Raw genomic sequence first — 13,399 nt, 5'->3', positions numbered from 1 at the left:
CTTTTTAAGGAAAGCTATTGTTGATCTATCCTTGTTTGTGACTAGACCCACTCTAGGGCTAGAGGGGTTGCCTCTGTTCGCAGAGGGAACACTTTCCTGCATCACACTTCTAAAGCCACAAGAAGGGGTAAATATACTTCCTTTGCCAGAATATGTGTGGAAATGGATCTATCAGGAGCTCTACCAGATGAGGTGATCTTGGAAGTATTTGATGAAGAATGGGTGCAAATAGTAGACTATGAGCACATTCCGTTCATATGTCACAGATGTCATGAACATGGACACCTTTTCAGAGATTGTCCGCTAAGTAAAGTAGTAAACAAGAGAAAAAACAACACAATGAAGGATTCAGACAGCTTTTAGAAAGTGGTGAATTGAGGCAAAGGAGGCAAAAAAGGACAAAAAGAACATCAAGATGAAGGACTAAAGACCAGTCAAAACAAATTCCAAGTTCTTGAGGAGGATGAAGAGATCTCAAAAGAAGATCAAGCAAGGGAAGGAAGTCCAGTGAATAATGAAAAAGAGGACAAACACAGGATATTGAATACCAGAAAGAGGCTATAATGAGCGATGTTGAACTAGAGATGGATCAGGAAATGACCCAGAATGAGATGGACCTGGAGGAACATGAACTACAGGATATTCTTGAGAGAGAAAACCTAGATCTGGAAGGGTTCTTGATTCAGGGAACCACAGGAGGAGTAGATTCGTTACCTCAAGAAGAGCTCAATAGAATACAACGGTTGTTTTTATGGAAAACACAGGCTAATGCGTTACAAAAAGGAAAATTCATAGACAGGCAGGACAATAGAGCAGTGAAAACAATAAAAACGACTCCGGGATTAGCTGCTAGAAACCCAGGCAAGAAAAGAGGTCGGAAAAAGAAGAATGAACTCTTGATGGAGTGTGGAAAGCTAATGATAGATTCAAGTAAGATGAAAGATCTAGACAACTATTCCTTCACAAACCTTTAACTATGAAGTTTACATCATGGAATATTAGAGGTATAGGGAGTAAGAGAAAGTAGAGAATGCTCAGCAATAGAATGAAACAAGATATGCCGGATATTATCTTCATCCAAGAAACCAAATGTTTCGTTCAAAAGGTAAGACAAATTCACAGCAAGTGGCTTAGTAGATTTGAGTTTCTAGAGGTCAAAGAAGAGAACTCAACGGGGGGCATACTCACTCTTTGGAATCCCAAAAAAATTGACATTTTAGATGCTAAGGCCTCCAGGAATTATTTATCAGTAGTAATTCAACAAGTAGGAGATAGGGATACCTTTCTGGTCACAAATATTTATGGACCTCTGAAAACAGATCACAAACTTAGGTTTCTAGACTCTCTTGTGGATCTCAAGGTTAGAGATTCAGAGATACCCTGGATGATGGGAGGTGATTTCAATATGATCAAATCTCTTTTAGAGAAAAAAGGGGGAACCGAATTTCTAAGTAAAAACTCTTTAGCTTTTCAAACCTTTTAAGACGATATGAATCTGGTTGACACAAACAGGAACACTGGCCTCTACACTTGGAACAATAAAAGAGGTGGAGAGTCCCATGTGGCCTCAAAGTTAGACAAATTTCTAATCTCAGAAGATCTTATGATAGCAGATAAGGAAGTAACAATGAGAGATCTCCCCTTTGGAGGTTCAGATCAGTGTCCGGTTCAATTGGAAATTAAGGACATTGGAACTCCTAGGAACAAACCTTTCAGATCTGAGAATATATGGCTGTCCCACCCAGACTTCTTCAACAATATTGAGAAATGGTGGTCAGAAGACTTGCAGATACAGGGGAAAAGAATGTTTGTACTTCACAAAAGACTCAAGCACATCAAACTTCAACTTAAAGATTGGAACAAGAAGGAATTTGGCAATATTTTTGTGGAAATAAAATCTGTAGAAAACAAAATGCAGGCTCTCAACCAAGCTCTGATCACGAAAGGCTTTGATAAAGCCATAAATGATCAAGTGGATAAACATTAGCAAGAGTGGGAGAATCTCTGTAAACAAGAGGAAATATTTTGGAGAAAAAAGTCCAGAGTTCAATGGCTCAAAGAGGGAGAGCGTAATACCAAATTTTTTCACAGATCCACCATTGCCATTAGAGCTCACAATAGAATATCTTCGATTAAGAATGAGGAGGGGGAGCTTCATATTTCCCATGAAAAGATAGAAGTTGTACTAGTCCAACACTTCCAAGGTATAACTCAGGAGAACAATTCAAATAGAGAGCACTTCTTCAAGGAGGTAACTAGTAACATAACGAAACTGGTATCTATAGAGGATAATTTCAACCTTAATAGGCCAGTAACGGAAGAGGAGGTCAGTGAAGTCCTCAAAGATATGCAGAATGGCAAAGCACCAGGCACGGATGGTTTCAATGTGGATTTTTTCAAAGCTTGCTGGAATATTTTTAAACAAGACATTTTGCAGATAGTGGAGGACTCCAGGTGGAACGAGACTATTCTGAAAGCACTTAATACCTCCTTCATCTCTTTAATCCCCAAACAGGATATTGCACTAACAACAGATAAATACAGACCCATAGCCCTATGCAATGTGGTCTACAAGATAATATCCAAGGTAGTGGCTAACAGACTTAAACCTTTACTTCCTGTTCTAGTTTTAGGGGAACAATCAGAATATGTGGAAGGCAGACAAATTCTGGACAACATTATTCAAGCTCAAGAGGTGGTTCACTCATTAACTAGCAAGAGGCAGGCAGGTATGATAATGCAATTGGATATTGCCAAAGCTTATGACAAGGTGAATTGGTCCTATATCAAAAAAGTTCTTATTGCTTTTGGATTTGATCACAACTGGGTCAGATGGGTCATGGAACTGGTGACTTCATACAGTTTTTCTATTTTGGTTAATGGCTCTCCCTCGGAGATTTTCAGTCCTTCAAGAGGCCTCATAGAGGGAGATCGGCTCTCCCCCTTTCTTTTCATCCTTATGATGGAAGGATTGGGTCGGTCAATAAAGCATGCTAAAGTAACAAGAAAGATTAAGGGACTCCTTCTAACTGAGAATGGTCAGGCTCTGACTCACCAACAATTTGTAGATGACACCACGCTATAGGGAGTCCCCACAGTCAAATAAGCTTTAGCCTATAAACGAATTTTGAATCTCTTTGCCTTAGCTTCAAGTATGGAAGTTAATCTCTCCAAATAAAAAATCTTTTTCTTCAATACCAATATTGCTATTCAGAAAAATATCTCTATAATTCTTGGCTTTCAAAGGGATTCCCTTCCCTCCAAATATTTGGGAGTTCCTCTAACTGCTAAACCATTGATCAAAAGTATTTGGGAACCCATGATCAATAAGTTGCAGGATAAATTCAGTAAATGGACCATCAGATCTTTAAATCTTGCGGGCAGGTTGGTTCTTACAAAAGCTGTTCTTCAAGCTATCCCTATTTTCATGTTATCAGCCTTCCCATCTCTAAAAGGAATCCTACAACAATTCAGAAATATCCAAAGAAACTTCCTTTGGGGCAAGGAGGAAACAAGGAGAAAATGGGCCTTAGTGTCTTGGGAAAAAATTTGTAAACCTAAAAACCATGGAGGGCTAGGATTGGATGATCAGGAAATACTCAACAAAGTTTTAGGAGCCAAATTATGGTGGCATTGGGTTCAGAATCCTGAGACCCAATGGGCAAATATCTAGAAAGAAAAATATGCAATCTCCTGGCAAACCAGGGATCTCATAAGAATGTCAGGAAATATAAAGGGCTCACACATCTGGAACAAAGCCTGGGAGAATAGAAGCCTAGTGCAAGAGAATAGTTTCTGGGAAATTAGAGAAGGAGATTTAGCTATTTTTTGCGAAGATAGGTGGCAACAAGAGCCAATCTTGTTAAAAGCTGACTTCTTTGACCTCAAACAGGAAACAGATTCACAAGGATTGATTAAGGTAAAAGACTTATGGGACCATACTCAACACACGGATAAGTGGAGAAACTGGAGAAACATTGATTTTAGGATTAACAATCCCTTGAAAACAAAAGCAGAGACGCTCTGGAAAATGGTGGAACAGAGGAAGATCTTAGTTTTAGAGGGGCAAGACCAACTAAGATGGGGCAATAACAAAGAGGGTAACTTTAATCTTAAGGAGGCAAAAAGCATTCTCCTCGAGCTGGATTCCCAAGTGCCTAACAAAATGTGGCAAAACCTTTGGACGTACCAAGGGTGGATGAAAATCAAACTCTTTATGTGGTTGGTATACCACAAGAAAATCTTGACTTGGAATAAAATTAGGAAGAGGGGTGTTCTCGGGCCTTCAAGATGCCAGCTCTATGAGGCTCAAGAGGAAATAATGGAGCATTTACTCAACTTCTGCATTTTCACCTCCTGGTTATGGGACACTTTTGCCACCATCTTTCAACAATCTGACAGGGACAGAGGTAGCATCATTAATACCCTCAATAATTGGAGAAGAAATTTTTCGGATTATGAATTACTCAACTCAGCTTGGGCACTTGCTCCAAGTTTCATTATCTGGAACGTTTGGAAGGAGAGGAATAAAATAATATTCAAGGAGGAAAAGAATCCCCCAAACCACCTGGTTGAGTTAATCCTGAAACAGCTTAAGGAGACTGTAAGAACCGCTATTCGCTACTACCCTAATAACCCTCCCTCAGATAGGGATTCCAATATTCTCAGGCAGCTGGGGATGCAGGGGCTCACTCCTCAAGGCCTAGATAGGAAGGTCATTTCAATGGACATAGAGAAGGATTTCTGGCATCCTCCCCAAGAAGGATTTTTGAAATACAACATTGATGGGGCTTCAAAAGGAAACCCAGGAACTGCTGGGTATCGAGGAGTCCTTAGGGATGTTGAGGGAAATATTATCCTCATATTCCATTGTCACCTAGGGAGAGCCACTAACAATATAGCAAAACTAACGGCCATGGAGCAATGTCTGGATCTTCTGAGTGAAAACAACTGTGGCAATGTGATAATAGAAGCGGACTCTGAGTTAATCATTAACTTAATGAAAAGAATAAATAGTGGAACAACGCAAGAAAAAGTCTCCAATCACTAGAAATTAATCCGGGTTTTCCAAAGAATTCAAGGCTATCTACAAAACCTCCACACTGTCAGTTTCCATCATGTTCGCAGAAAGGCCAATAAGCTGGCGGATCTTCTGGAAAACCAGGGGGTCAACTGTACAGAGGATAAGGTTTCGATGGAATGGCAGGAGTTGAGCCACGACAGACTGAGGACTATTTCCTTTGAACAGGCAGAAGAGGATAGGAGAGTGTTCAGACACAAAGCTAATGAGGCAAGCTATTAAGTTTTATCCTCAGTATGCATTATTAGTTTTGGGCAATCTAGTCTTCGGCGGGGGGCAGAATATGAATGGCTGCTATAATTCCTGGAGTCAGTGAGAAGGAGATCACTGTTCATGGTCATCATAGTTCCCTCATTAATGGAGTATCTCTCTTCCTTTCTGGGTTCCAAGTTCAAGCGAGAAGGAAAAGCAGGTGCAGGAGGAATCCTGGTTCTTCCGGCAGCCGAATTAATCCGATTTTTGGGATTCGAAGAGCAAAACCGCTTCCCAAGTGGTTTATGGTTGATCGCACCGCTCTAAGTCGGGAAGCGGTATTTGCGATTTTGTAGCGATCACAATCAGCTTCTGACGCGTGGCAGGGAGACGGTTTGGGAAACCGCCCTTCATCGCACACTATTGTGGGGTCAACTTATTCGGTGCGATATAATTCTCCACCATAGGATCTAGCAGCATAGATCAACGGCCAAGTTTTATCGTGCAACTTGATGGTTGGGTTCGTTAAACTTCGATCGTCTCGTCAGAGTGATGCCAACCTCGGCCGTTGGTTTGTTTGTGGAATTTAACGGCCCAGATCATTGGGGCTCTTCTGAGGGTTGAGCGGGAGTCTTCGTGGGATTTCCGATGACCAATTGGCATTTGTAGTTATTATTTCTTGGGTTAAATGTTTTTATTTTGTAAAGCTAAGAAGTTTTGCCCTAGGGGCTTTTTCACTAATTTTTTCTGTCTCCTGGGCGTCGAGGAGATACTTGTATTTATTGTAAACTATTTTTCCGATTAATGCAATAGAAGGATCGACACTTGCTTCAGCAAAAAAAGTAAAAAAAATAGAGTTATATTATATTTTTAATAAAAATATTTTTTCCTATATTCCATTTAATATGTATTTGTTACTTTGGAAAAACAATATTTTAATATTAATGTATAATTTCATACTAGTATTATTTGTACCTATGTTAATTTTTTTTATATTAGTATGCTTTCAAAATCTAATATATGAAATTTTTTAAATGAAATATATGAACAAAGTAAAAAGAAACCTATGTTGTCTTATAATTTTAAATGAAATATATTAACAAAGTAAAAAGAAACCTATGTTGTCTTATAATTTTAAATGAAATATATGAACAAGGCAAAAAAAAATCATATGGTGTCTTATAATCATAAATAAAATAAAATTTAATTACAAAATACTTACTCTTAGGAAATGATATTATTAGGAAATATGTTTTTTTTAGGAGAGAATTTATTTACATAAATTTGAGTCGTACAAAAAGATTTTTCAATATAACGTAAAGATGAGTTTGTATTATGTCTAACGATAATGATAGCATATAACTTTAGTATCAAATGGATGGGTTTGATTGTATTATCAATATCTTATCCATCTTTATTTTTTGTCATTTTTTATCACGATTTATTATGATAAATAAGGCCTAATGTGGTAGGTTTTTGGTTTCTTAAAATATAGGTATATTTTAATTTAAAGGTAAAATAGTTTTTCACCTAAGTGTTGAAATACAATTTCATATAACCCAGATGCGGGTGATTACTATGGTAATTAATATGATTAGATGGTCGATCGAAGGACAGCATGGCCACATGGCCACCTACATCGTCCCCCATGCCAACCTCCAGCACATTCAAACCACCTTGCAGGAGCCATTAATTGTGTTCGAAGGCCGAGACACCTCCACAACCTTCATTGCCATGGAACCTAGTAACCTACAGAGCATCATGCAATTCTCCCCCCCTTGCTCCATTGCGTTTGCCCTCCGCAGGCCGCAGAACCCTGCTCTCGCACTGTGACAGGAAGCCGATGCTGGTTACTGAGTTGTCTTGATTTGGGCAATGGATTTCACTTCTCTCATTCCAGTATCTACAACTTAAACCAGGCTCAGACCTCCCCTATTCATTCTCTGCATCAAAATTCCACCAACCCCTCTGCTGCCAACCTTGCTCTCAACCCTACTATGGCTCACATCAGACATCGAATGCGAAGAAGATGTGGAGGCACTCGCGGAGGCATCATTCGCCCACCGGCATCAACTAGCTCTGCCACTGCCTCCCCTGACTCCTCCACTAATAATCCCAATCGTCTCAGCTCTCTCTATGGCCGTTACCCAGACACTCAAAGTGGAAGGGGACGCGCCAAGCTCCAAGGCACAGAAGGGAGGGATGCTACAGTTCACTCAGTGGATTTCCCCCTTCCTCTACATCTAGCTCCCCATGTCACTCAATTCCAGTTTTGTAGCACCTTAACCTGGCCTGTAATCACTGCCACGGTGACCATTTCTTTCTCAGAAGAAATTGATCCACAGGCACCTCCGCCTAAGCACAAGGAAGAGCAGAACATAGTGGCTCCAAGCAACCGCAGTATTAGCATCCCTGGTAATCAGCAACATGATGATGGCCAAGCAGCCCTGCATGGCAAAGCGGTAGCTGGTAGTCAACCGGCTGCGGATAGCAAACATGGCGACGCAAGGTCCTCGGGAAGCCGACAAGGCGACATGTCTACAGTGGTGGTGGGCATAGGTAGCACTGCGGCTGTTGCTCCAGCTCAGGGATGTGGCGAGCCTGAAGAAGATGATGACTAGTACAAATACGCGTATCGGATCGAGGAGGAACTGGCCCCAGGGAATCTCTAGTCTTGACGCGTGGCAGCCAGATACTCCTTTTTTTTTGCCAGGTGGATGATTCTTAGTTTGAATGGTTTTTTCTTCCGATTAACTGTTTATGGTTCTAGCTATGCAATGTATCTCTCTGTTTTTTGGACAACACTGATAACCCATGTGTGGGTTCTTCCTCGATACATGGACTAGTTTCCCCTATGTTGGGGCAGTCAAAAGTAGACAAATTTATTTTTTGGTGATGTTTGATGCTTAGTAATTTTGAGATCAAGCTTTTCTATAAAAACTTTTTTGTATCATATTAATAGAACAGTATTACTTACAAAAAAAAAAATACAATTTCATATAAAATTATTATTTTGTTATTTGAAATATATTTTTGAATATATAAATGGATTCAATATTTTGAAAAAATTTAGGGCACTCTAATTTGATAGATTAAACATTTTAAATTAAAATTTTTAAAAATATCTAATTTTTTTTAATTAAAATTAATAAAAACTATTTTATCTCTAAATTAAATTACACCTAAAAATATATGAATTTAATATTTTCTAGCAACATATATTATACATTTATGATTTTTAATATGAAATTCAATTCACAACTAATAAGATTTTTCTGAAGCAAGAGTTGTTCCTTCTATTTCTTTAAGCCAGAAAATATTTTACATAATGTACAAACGTCCACCCGTCACCATGGACCCAGGAAAATTAAAATGCTAACTGCCTAAGGCATGACCCCAAACCCTACAAAGGTAACCTATGAACCCTTGGAATACAAACAATGTTTGTGCCATGAGGTCAAAAAAGCTTGTGAAAAACCGTGGAATCCCCTGCGCACCTGCTCCCCGGACTTGCATCTTTAATCAAGATCGTCCATTCTCCTTGCACAATTCAACGGCAGAGAAAGAAATTGCCCAGTGAAGACATTTGATCTTTAACGACCCAACCCCACCAAGCTGCACGATCATTCCTAACCATAGATCCGCCTAGCAAAATCCAACGGTTGAGAGTAGTATCGCACGGTTCAAGGTCACCGGACATTAGTGTGTGATGGGGGCGGTATTCATTTCCACCCCCCTGCCACGTGTAGGAAGCTGAATGGAATCGCTTCCAAATTGCTAAAACCATTTCCTGCTTGAGAGTCATGCGATTAACCGAAAACCACCATAGAAGTGGTTTTACTTCCCGAAAATGGAAATTAGGGATATTATGGCTGCCAGAAAAGATGGGATGTCCGTCCCTTGCATTCTTTCTTCTGTGCCTGAACCTGAAACCATGGAATGTTGTGATCCTTCCCACTGTTTGACCACCCGATAAACTGAGAAATTTGGTCAATGTACACCGGGGTTTTCTGAGGCCGACAGTGCCTTGCCCCCCACCCAAGAACAATCTAATAGACAATGGTGAATCATACTGAGAACTAGTCATTTCAAACTTACCTCCTTGGCTCTGTATCGAAACACTTCCCTATCCTCTTCTACTTGCTTGCAACAAAGAGCTTTTAGTCTACTCTGAGGCAACTCCTGCCACTCCATCGAAACCCTGCATTCTGTACAGCTCACACCTTGGTTGGCTAGAAGATCCGCCAGTTTATTGGCCTTTCTGCAAACATGGTTGAAACTTACTGTGCGAAGTCCTTGGAGGTGACCCTGAATTCTTTGGAAAACTCGGATTAGCCTCCAGTGTTTTGAGACTTTCTCCGGCACTGTTCCACAACTAATTCTTTTCACTGAGTTAATGATTAACTCAGAGTCCGCTTCTATAATTACATTTAAGCAGTTGTCCTGCTTCAGAAACTCTAAGCATTGCTCCAAATCCATTAATTCAGCGATGTTTTTGGTGGCTCTTCCTAAATGGCAATGGAAGATGAAGATAATGCGTCCTTCTTCATCCCTTAAAACCCCTCCAAAACCCATAGTTCCCGGGTTGCCTTTTAAAGCCCCATCAATGTTGCATTTCAAATAACCTTTCGATGGAGGGTGCCAGAAATCCTTCTCTGTTTCCATTGGGATTACATTCCTATCTAGGCCTTGAGGAATGAGCCCCTACAAACCCATCTACTTGGGTGTTCTTAAATCAGTCTCTGAGGGAGGATTCTTAGGGTGATTACGTATTGTGGTGCCAACTGTCTCCTTAAGTTGTTTCAAAATCAGCTCAAACAAGTAATGAGGGGGATTCTTTTCATCCTTGAATATTCTCTTATTCCTTTCTTTCCAAACATTCCATATAATGAAGCTTGGTGTTAGGGCCCAAGCTGAGCTAAGAAATTCATGGTCCGAAAAGTTTCTTCTCCAATTATTTAGGGTATTAATGATACTCCTTTGTCCCTATCGATCTGTTGAAAAATGGTAGCAAATGTGTCCCATAACCAGGAAGTGAAAATGCAGCTATTGAGTATATGCTCCATTATCTCCTCTTGAGCTTCACAGAGCTGGCATTTAGAAGGCCCCAGAACACCCCTCTTCCTAATGTTATCCCAAGTCAATATTTTCTTGTGATGTACCAACAACATGAAGAGTTTGATTTTCATCCACCCTTGGTGCCTCCATAGGTTTTGCCAGATCTTATCCGGAACTTGGGAATCCAGCTCAAGGAGAATACCTTTTGCTTCCTTAAGATTAAAGGTGCCCTCTTTATTGTTGCCCCATCTTAGTTGGTCCTGCCCCCCTATTACTAAGATCATCCTTTGTTCCAACATTCTGATAAGTGCCTCTACTTTTGTTTTCAAGGAGCTATTATCCCTGCAATCGATGTTTCTCCAGACTCTCCACTTTCCTGTATTATGAGTATGATCCCAGAAATCCTTTACCTTATTTAATCCTTGGGAATCTGTCTCGTGCTTAAGGCCCAAAAAGTCCTCTTTTAATAGTGTTGGTTCTTGTTGCCATTTTATCCTCCCAGAATAGTGCAAGATCTCGCTCTCTGATTTCCCAGAAACTATTTTTTTGAACTAGGCTTCTGTTCTCCCAGGCTTTATGGTTCTTGGGTCTACAGATTTTTTCCCATGAAACTAAGGCCCATTTCTTCCTTGTTCCGAATTGCTGTAAGACTCCTTTTGGAGCTGGGAGAGCTGATAACATGAAAACGGGGATTGATTGTAGTACAGCCTTTGTAAGTACCAACCTACCAGCCAGATTTAAAGTTCTGATGGTCCATTTTCTGACTTTATCCTACATCTTATTGATCAACAGTTCCCAGATGCTCTTGTGCATCGGTTTAGCAGTTAGAGGAACTCCTAAATAGTTTGACGAGAGGGAATCCCTTTGAAAGCCTAGAATTCTAGAGATATTTCTTTGAATAGCAATATTAGTATTAAAGAAAAAGATTTTTGATTTGGACAGATTAACTTCCATACTTGTAGCCATGGCAAAGTCATTCAGGATTTGTTTGTAGGTTGTAGCTTCCTTGACTGTGGGAATTCCCTGTAACATGGTATCATCTACAAATTGTTGATGAGTCTGTGCCTGACCATTCTCAGTTAGTTGAAGGCCCTTAATCTTACCCGTTACTTTAGCATGCTTGATAGACCGACCAAGTCCTTCCATCATGAGGATGAAAAGAAAAGGAGAGAGTGGGTCTCCCTGCCTGAGGCCTCTAGAAGGAATAAAAATCTCAGAGGGAGAGCCATTCACCAATATTGAAAAGCTGGAGGAAGTCACCAGGGCCATAACACATCTGACCCAGTTATGATAAAATCCAAAAGCAATAAGAACTTTCTTCATATAGGTCCAATTCACCTTATCATAAGATTTGGCTATGTCCAATTGCATAATCTTTCCAGCCTGCCTCTTTCTAGTTAACGAGTGAACCACCTCGTGAGCTTGAATGATGTTATTTAGAATTTTTATACCTTCCACATAACCCGATTGTTCCCCTGAAACTAGAGTAGGAAGTAGAGGTTTAAGTCTGTTGGCCACTACCTTAGATATTATCTTGTATACCACATTGCATAAAGTTATGGGTATATACTTATCAGGTGTTTGAGTGATGTCCTGTTTAAGGATCAGGGAGATGAAGGAGGTATTGAGCACTTTAAGAATAGTTTTGTTCAACCTGGAATCCTCCACTACATTCAAAATCTCATGTTTAACAATATTCCAGCAAGCTTTAAAAAAATCCACATTGAAACCATCCAGGCCTAGTGCTTTGCCATTATGCATATCTTTAAGGAACTGACCTCCTCTTCAGTTATTGGCCTGTTAAGGTTGAAATTATCCTCTCTAGACACTAGCTTAGGTATGTGTCTAGTTACGTCCCTGATGAACTGCTCTCTGTCTGAATTGTTTTCCTGAGTTATGCCTCGGAAGTGCTGAACTAACACAGCTTCTATATCCTCATGGGAGATATGAAGCTCCCCATCCTCATCCTTGATCGAAGAGATTTTGTTGTGAGCTCTATTTGCCATGGTGGATCTGTGAAAAAATCTAGTGTTACGCTCTCCTTCTTTTAACTCTAAACTTTTGTCTCCAAAATATTTCCTCTTGTTTACACATATTCTCCCATTCTTGATGATGTTTATCAACTTGATCACTTTTGACTTTATCAAAGCCTTCCGTGATCAAAGCTTGGTTGAGTTCCTGCATTTTGTTTTCAACAGATTTTTTTCCCACAAAAATGTTGCCAAAATCATTCTTGTTCCAATCTTTAAGCCTGAGCTTGATGTGCTTTAATCTTTTATGTAGAAGGAACATTCTTGCTCCCTGAATCTGCAAATCTTCTGACCACCATTTTTTAATTTTGTTGATGAATTCTAGGTGGGAAAGCCAAATATTCTCAAATATGAAAGGTCTTTTCCTGGGAGTACCTATTCCCTTGATCTCTAGTTGAATCGGCCAGTGATCTGAGCCTCCAAAGGGGAGAACTCTCACTATTATTTCCTTACCTATAAGCATAAGATCCTCTGAAATAATGAATCTATCTAACTTGGAGGCTACATGAGACTCTCCTCCTCTTTTATTATTCCAAGTAAAGAGGCCATTGTTCGTATCAGTATCAACTAGTTTCATATTATCTTTAAAGGTTTGAAATGCTAAAGAGTCTTTACTTAGAGCTCTGGTTCCCCCTTTTTTCTGCGAAAGAGATTTGATCATATTGAAGTCCCGTCCCATGATCCAAGGTATTGCTGCATGTCTGTCCCTGAGATCCACAAGGGAATCTAGAAACCTAAGTTTATCATCTATTCTTTGAGGGCCATAAACATTCGTGACCAGATAGGTATCCCTATCTCCTACAGGCTGAATAACTACTGATAAATAATTCCTAGATGCCTCAACATCTATTATGCCAATTTTTTGGGGTTTCCAAAGAGTGAGTATGCCCCTTGCTGTATTCTCTGCTTTGACTTGTAGAAACTCAAATCTACTGAGCCATTTGCTATGAATTTGTCTTAATTTCTAAATGGAACATTTCGTTTCTTGGATAAAGATTATATCCGCTGTTGCTTATTTCATTCTATTACTAAGCATTCT

At 39.8% G+C, this 13,399-nt stretch overlaps 1 protein-coding gene across 1 annotated transcript; it reads left to right on the top strand.

The window, feature by feature from the left end:
- The first annotated feature begins 1,489 nt into the window (after positions 1-1,489).
- On the top strand, positions 1,490-1,987 carry LOC149255643 (uncharacterized). Its single transcript, XM_089455097.1, has one exon. It carries the CDS (start codon positions 1,490-1,492, stop codon positions 1,985-1,987), a length of 498 nt encoding a protein of 165 aa, XP_089311223.1.
- The last annotated feature ends 11,412 nt before the right edge of the window (positions 1,988-13,399 follow it).

This window comes from Pinus tabuliformis, chromosome 7 (genome assembly GCF_031772625.1).
Source record: "Pinus tabuliformis cultivar Carrire ecotype Pingquan chromosome 7, CPIR1, whole genome shotgun sequence".
NCBI classification, from domain to species: domain Eukaryota; kingdom Viridiplantae; phylum Streptophyta; class Pinopsida; order Pinales; family Pinaceae; genus Pinus; species Pinus tabuliformis.
Note: the sequence above shows the minus strand (reverse complement) of the source record. Positions and strands in the feature narration are given on the sequence as shown.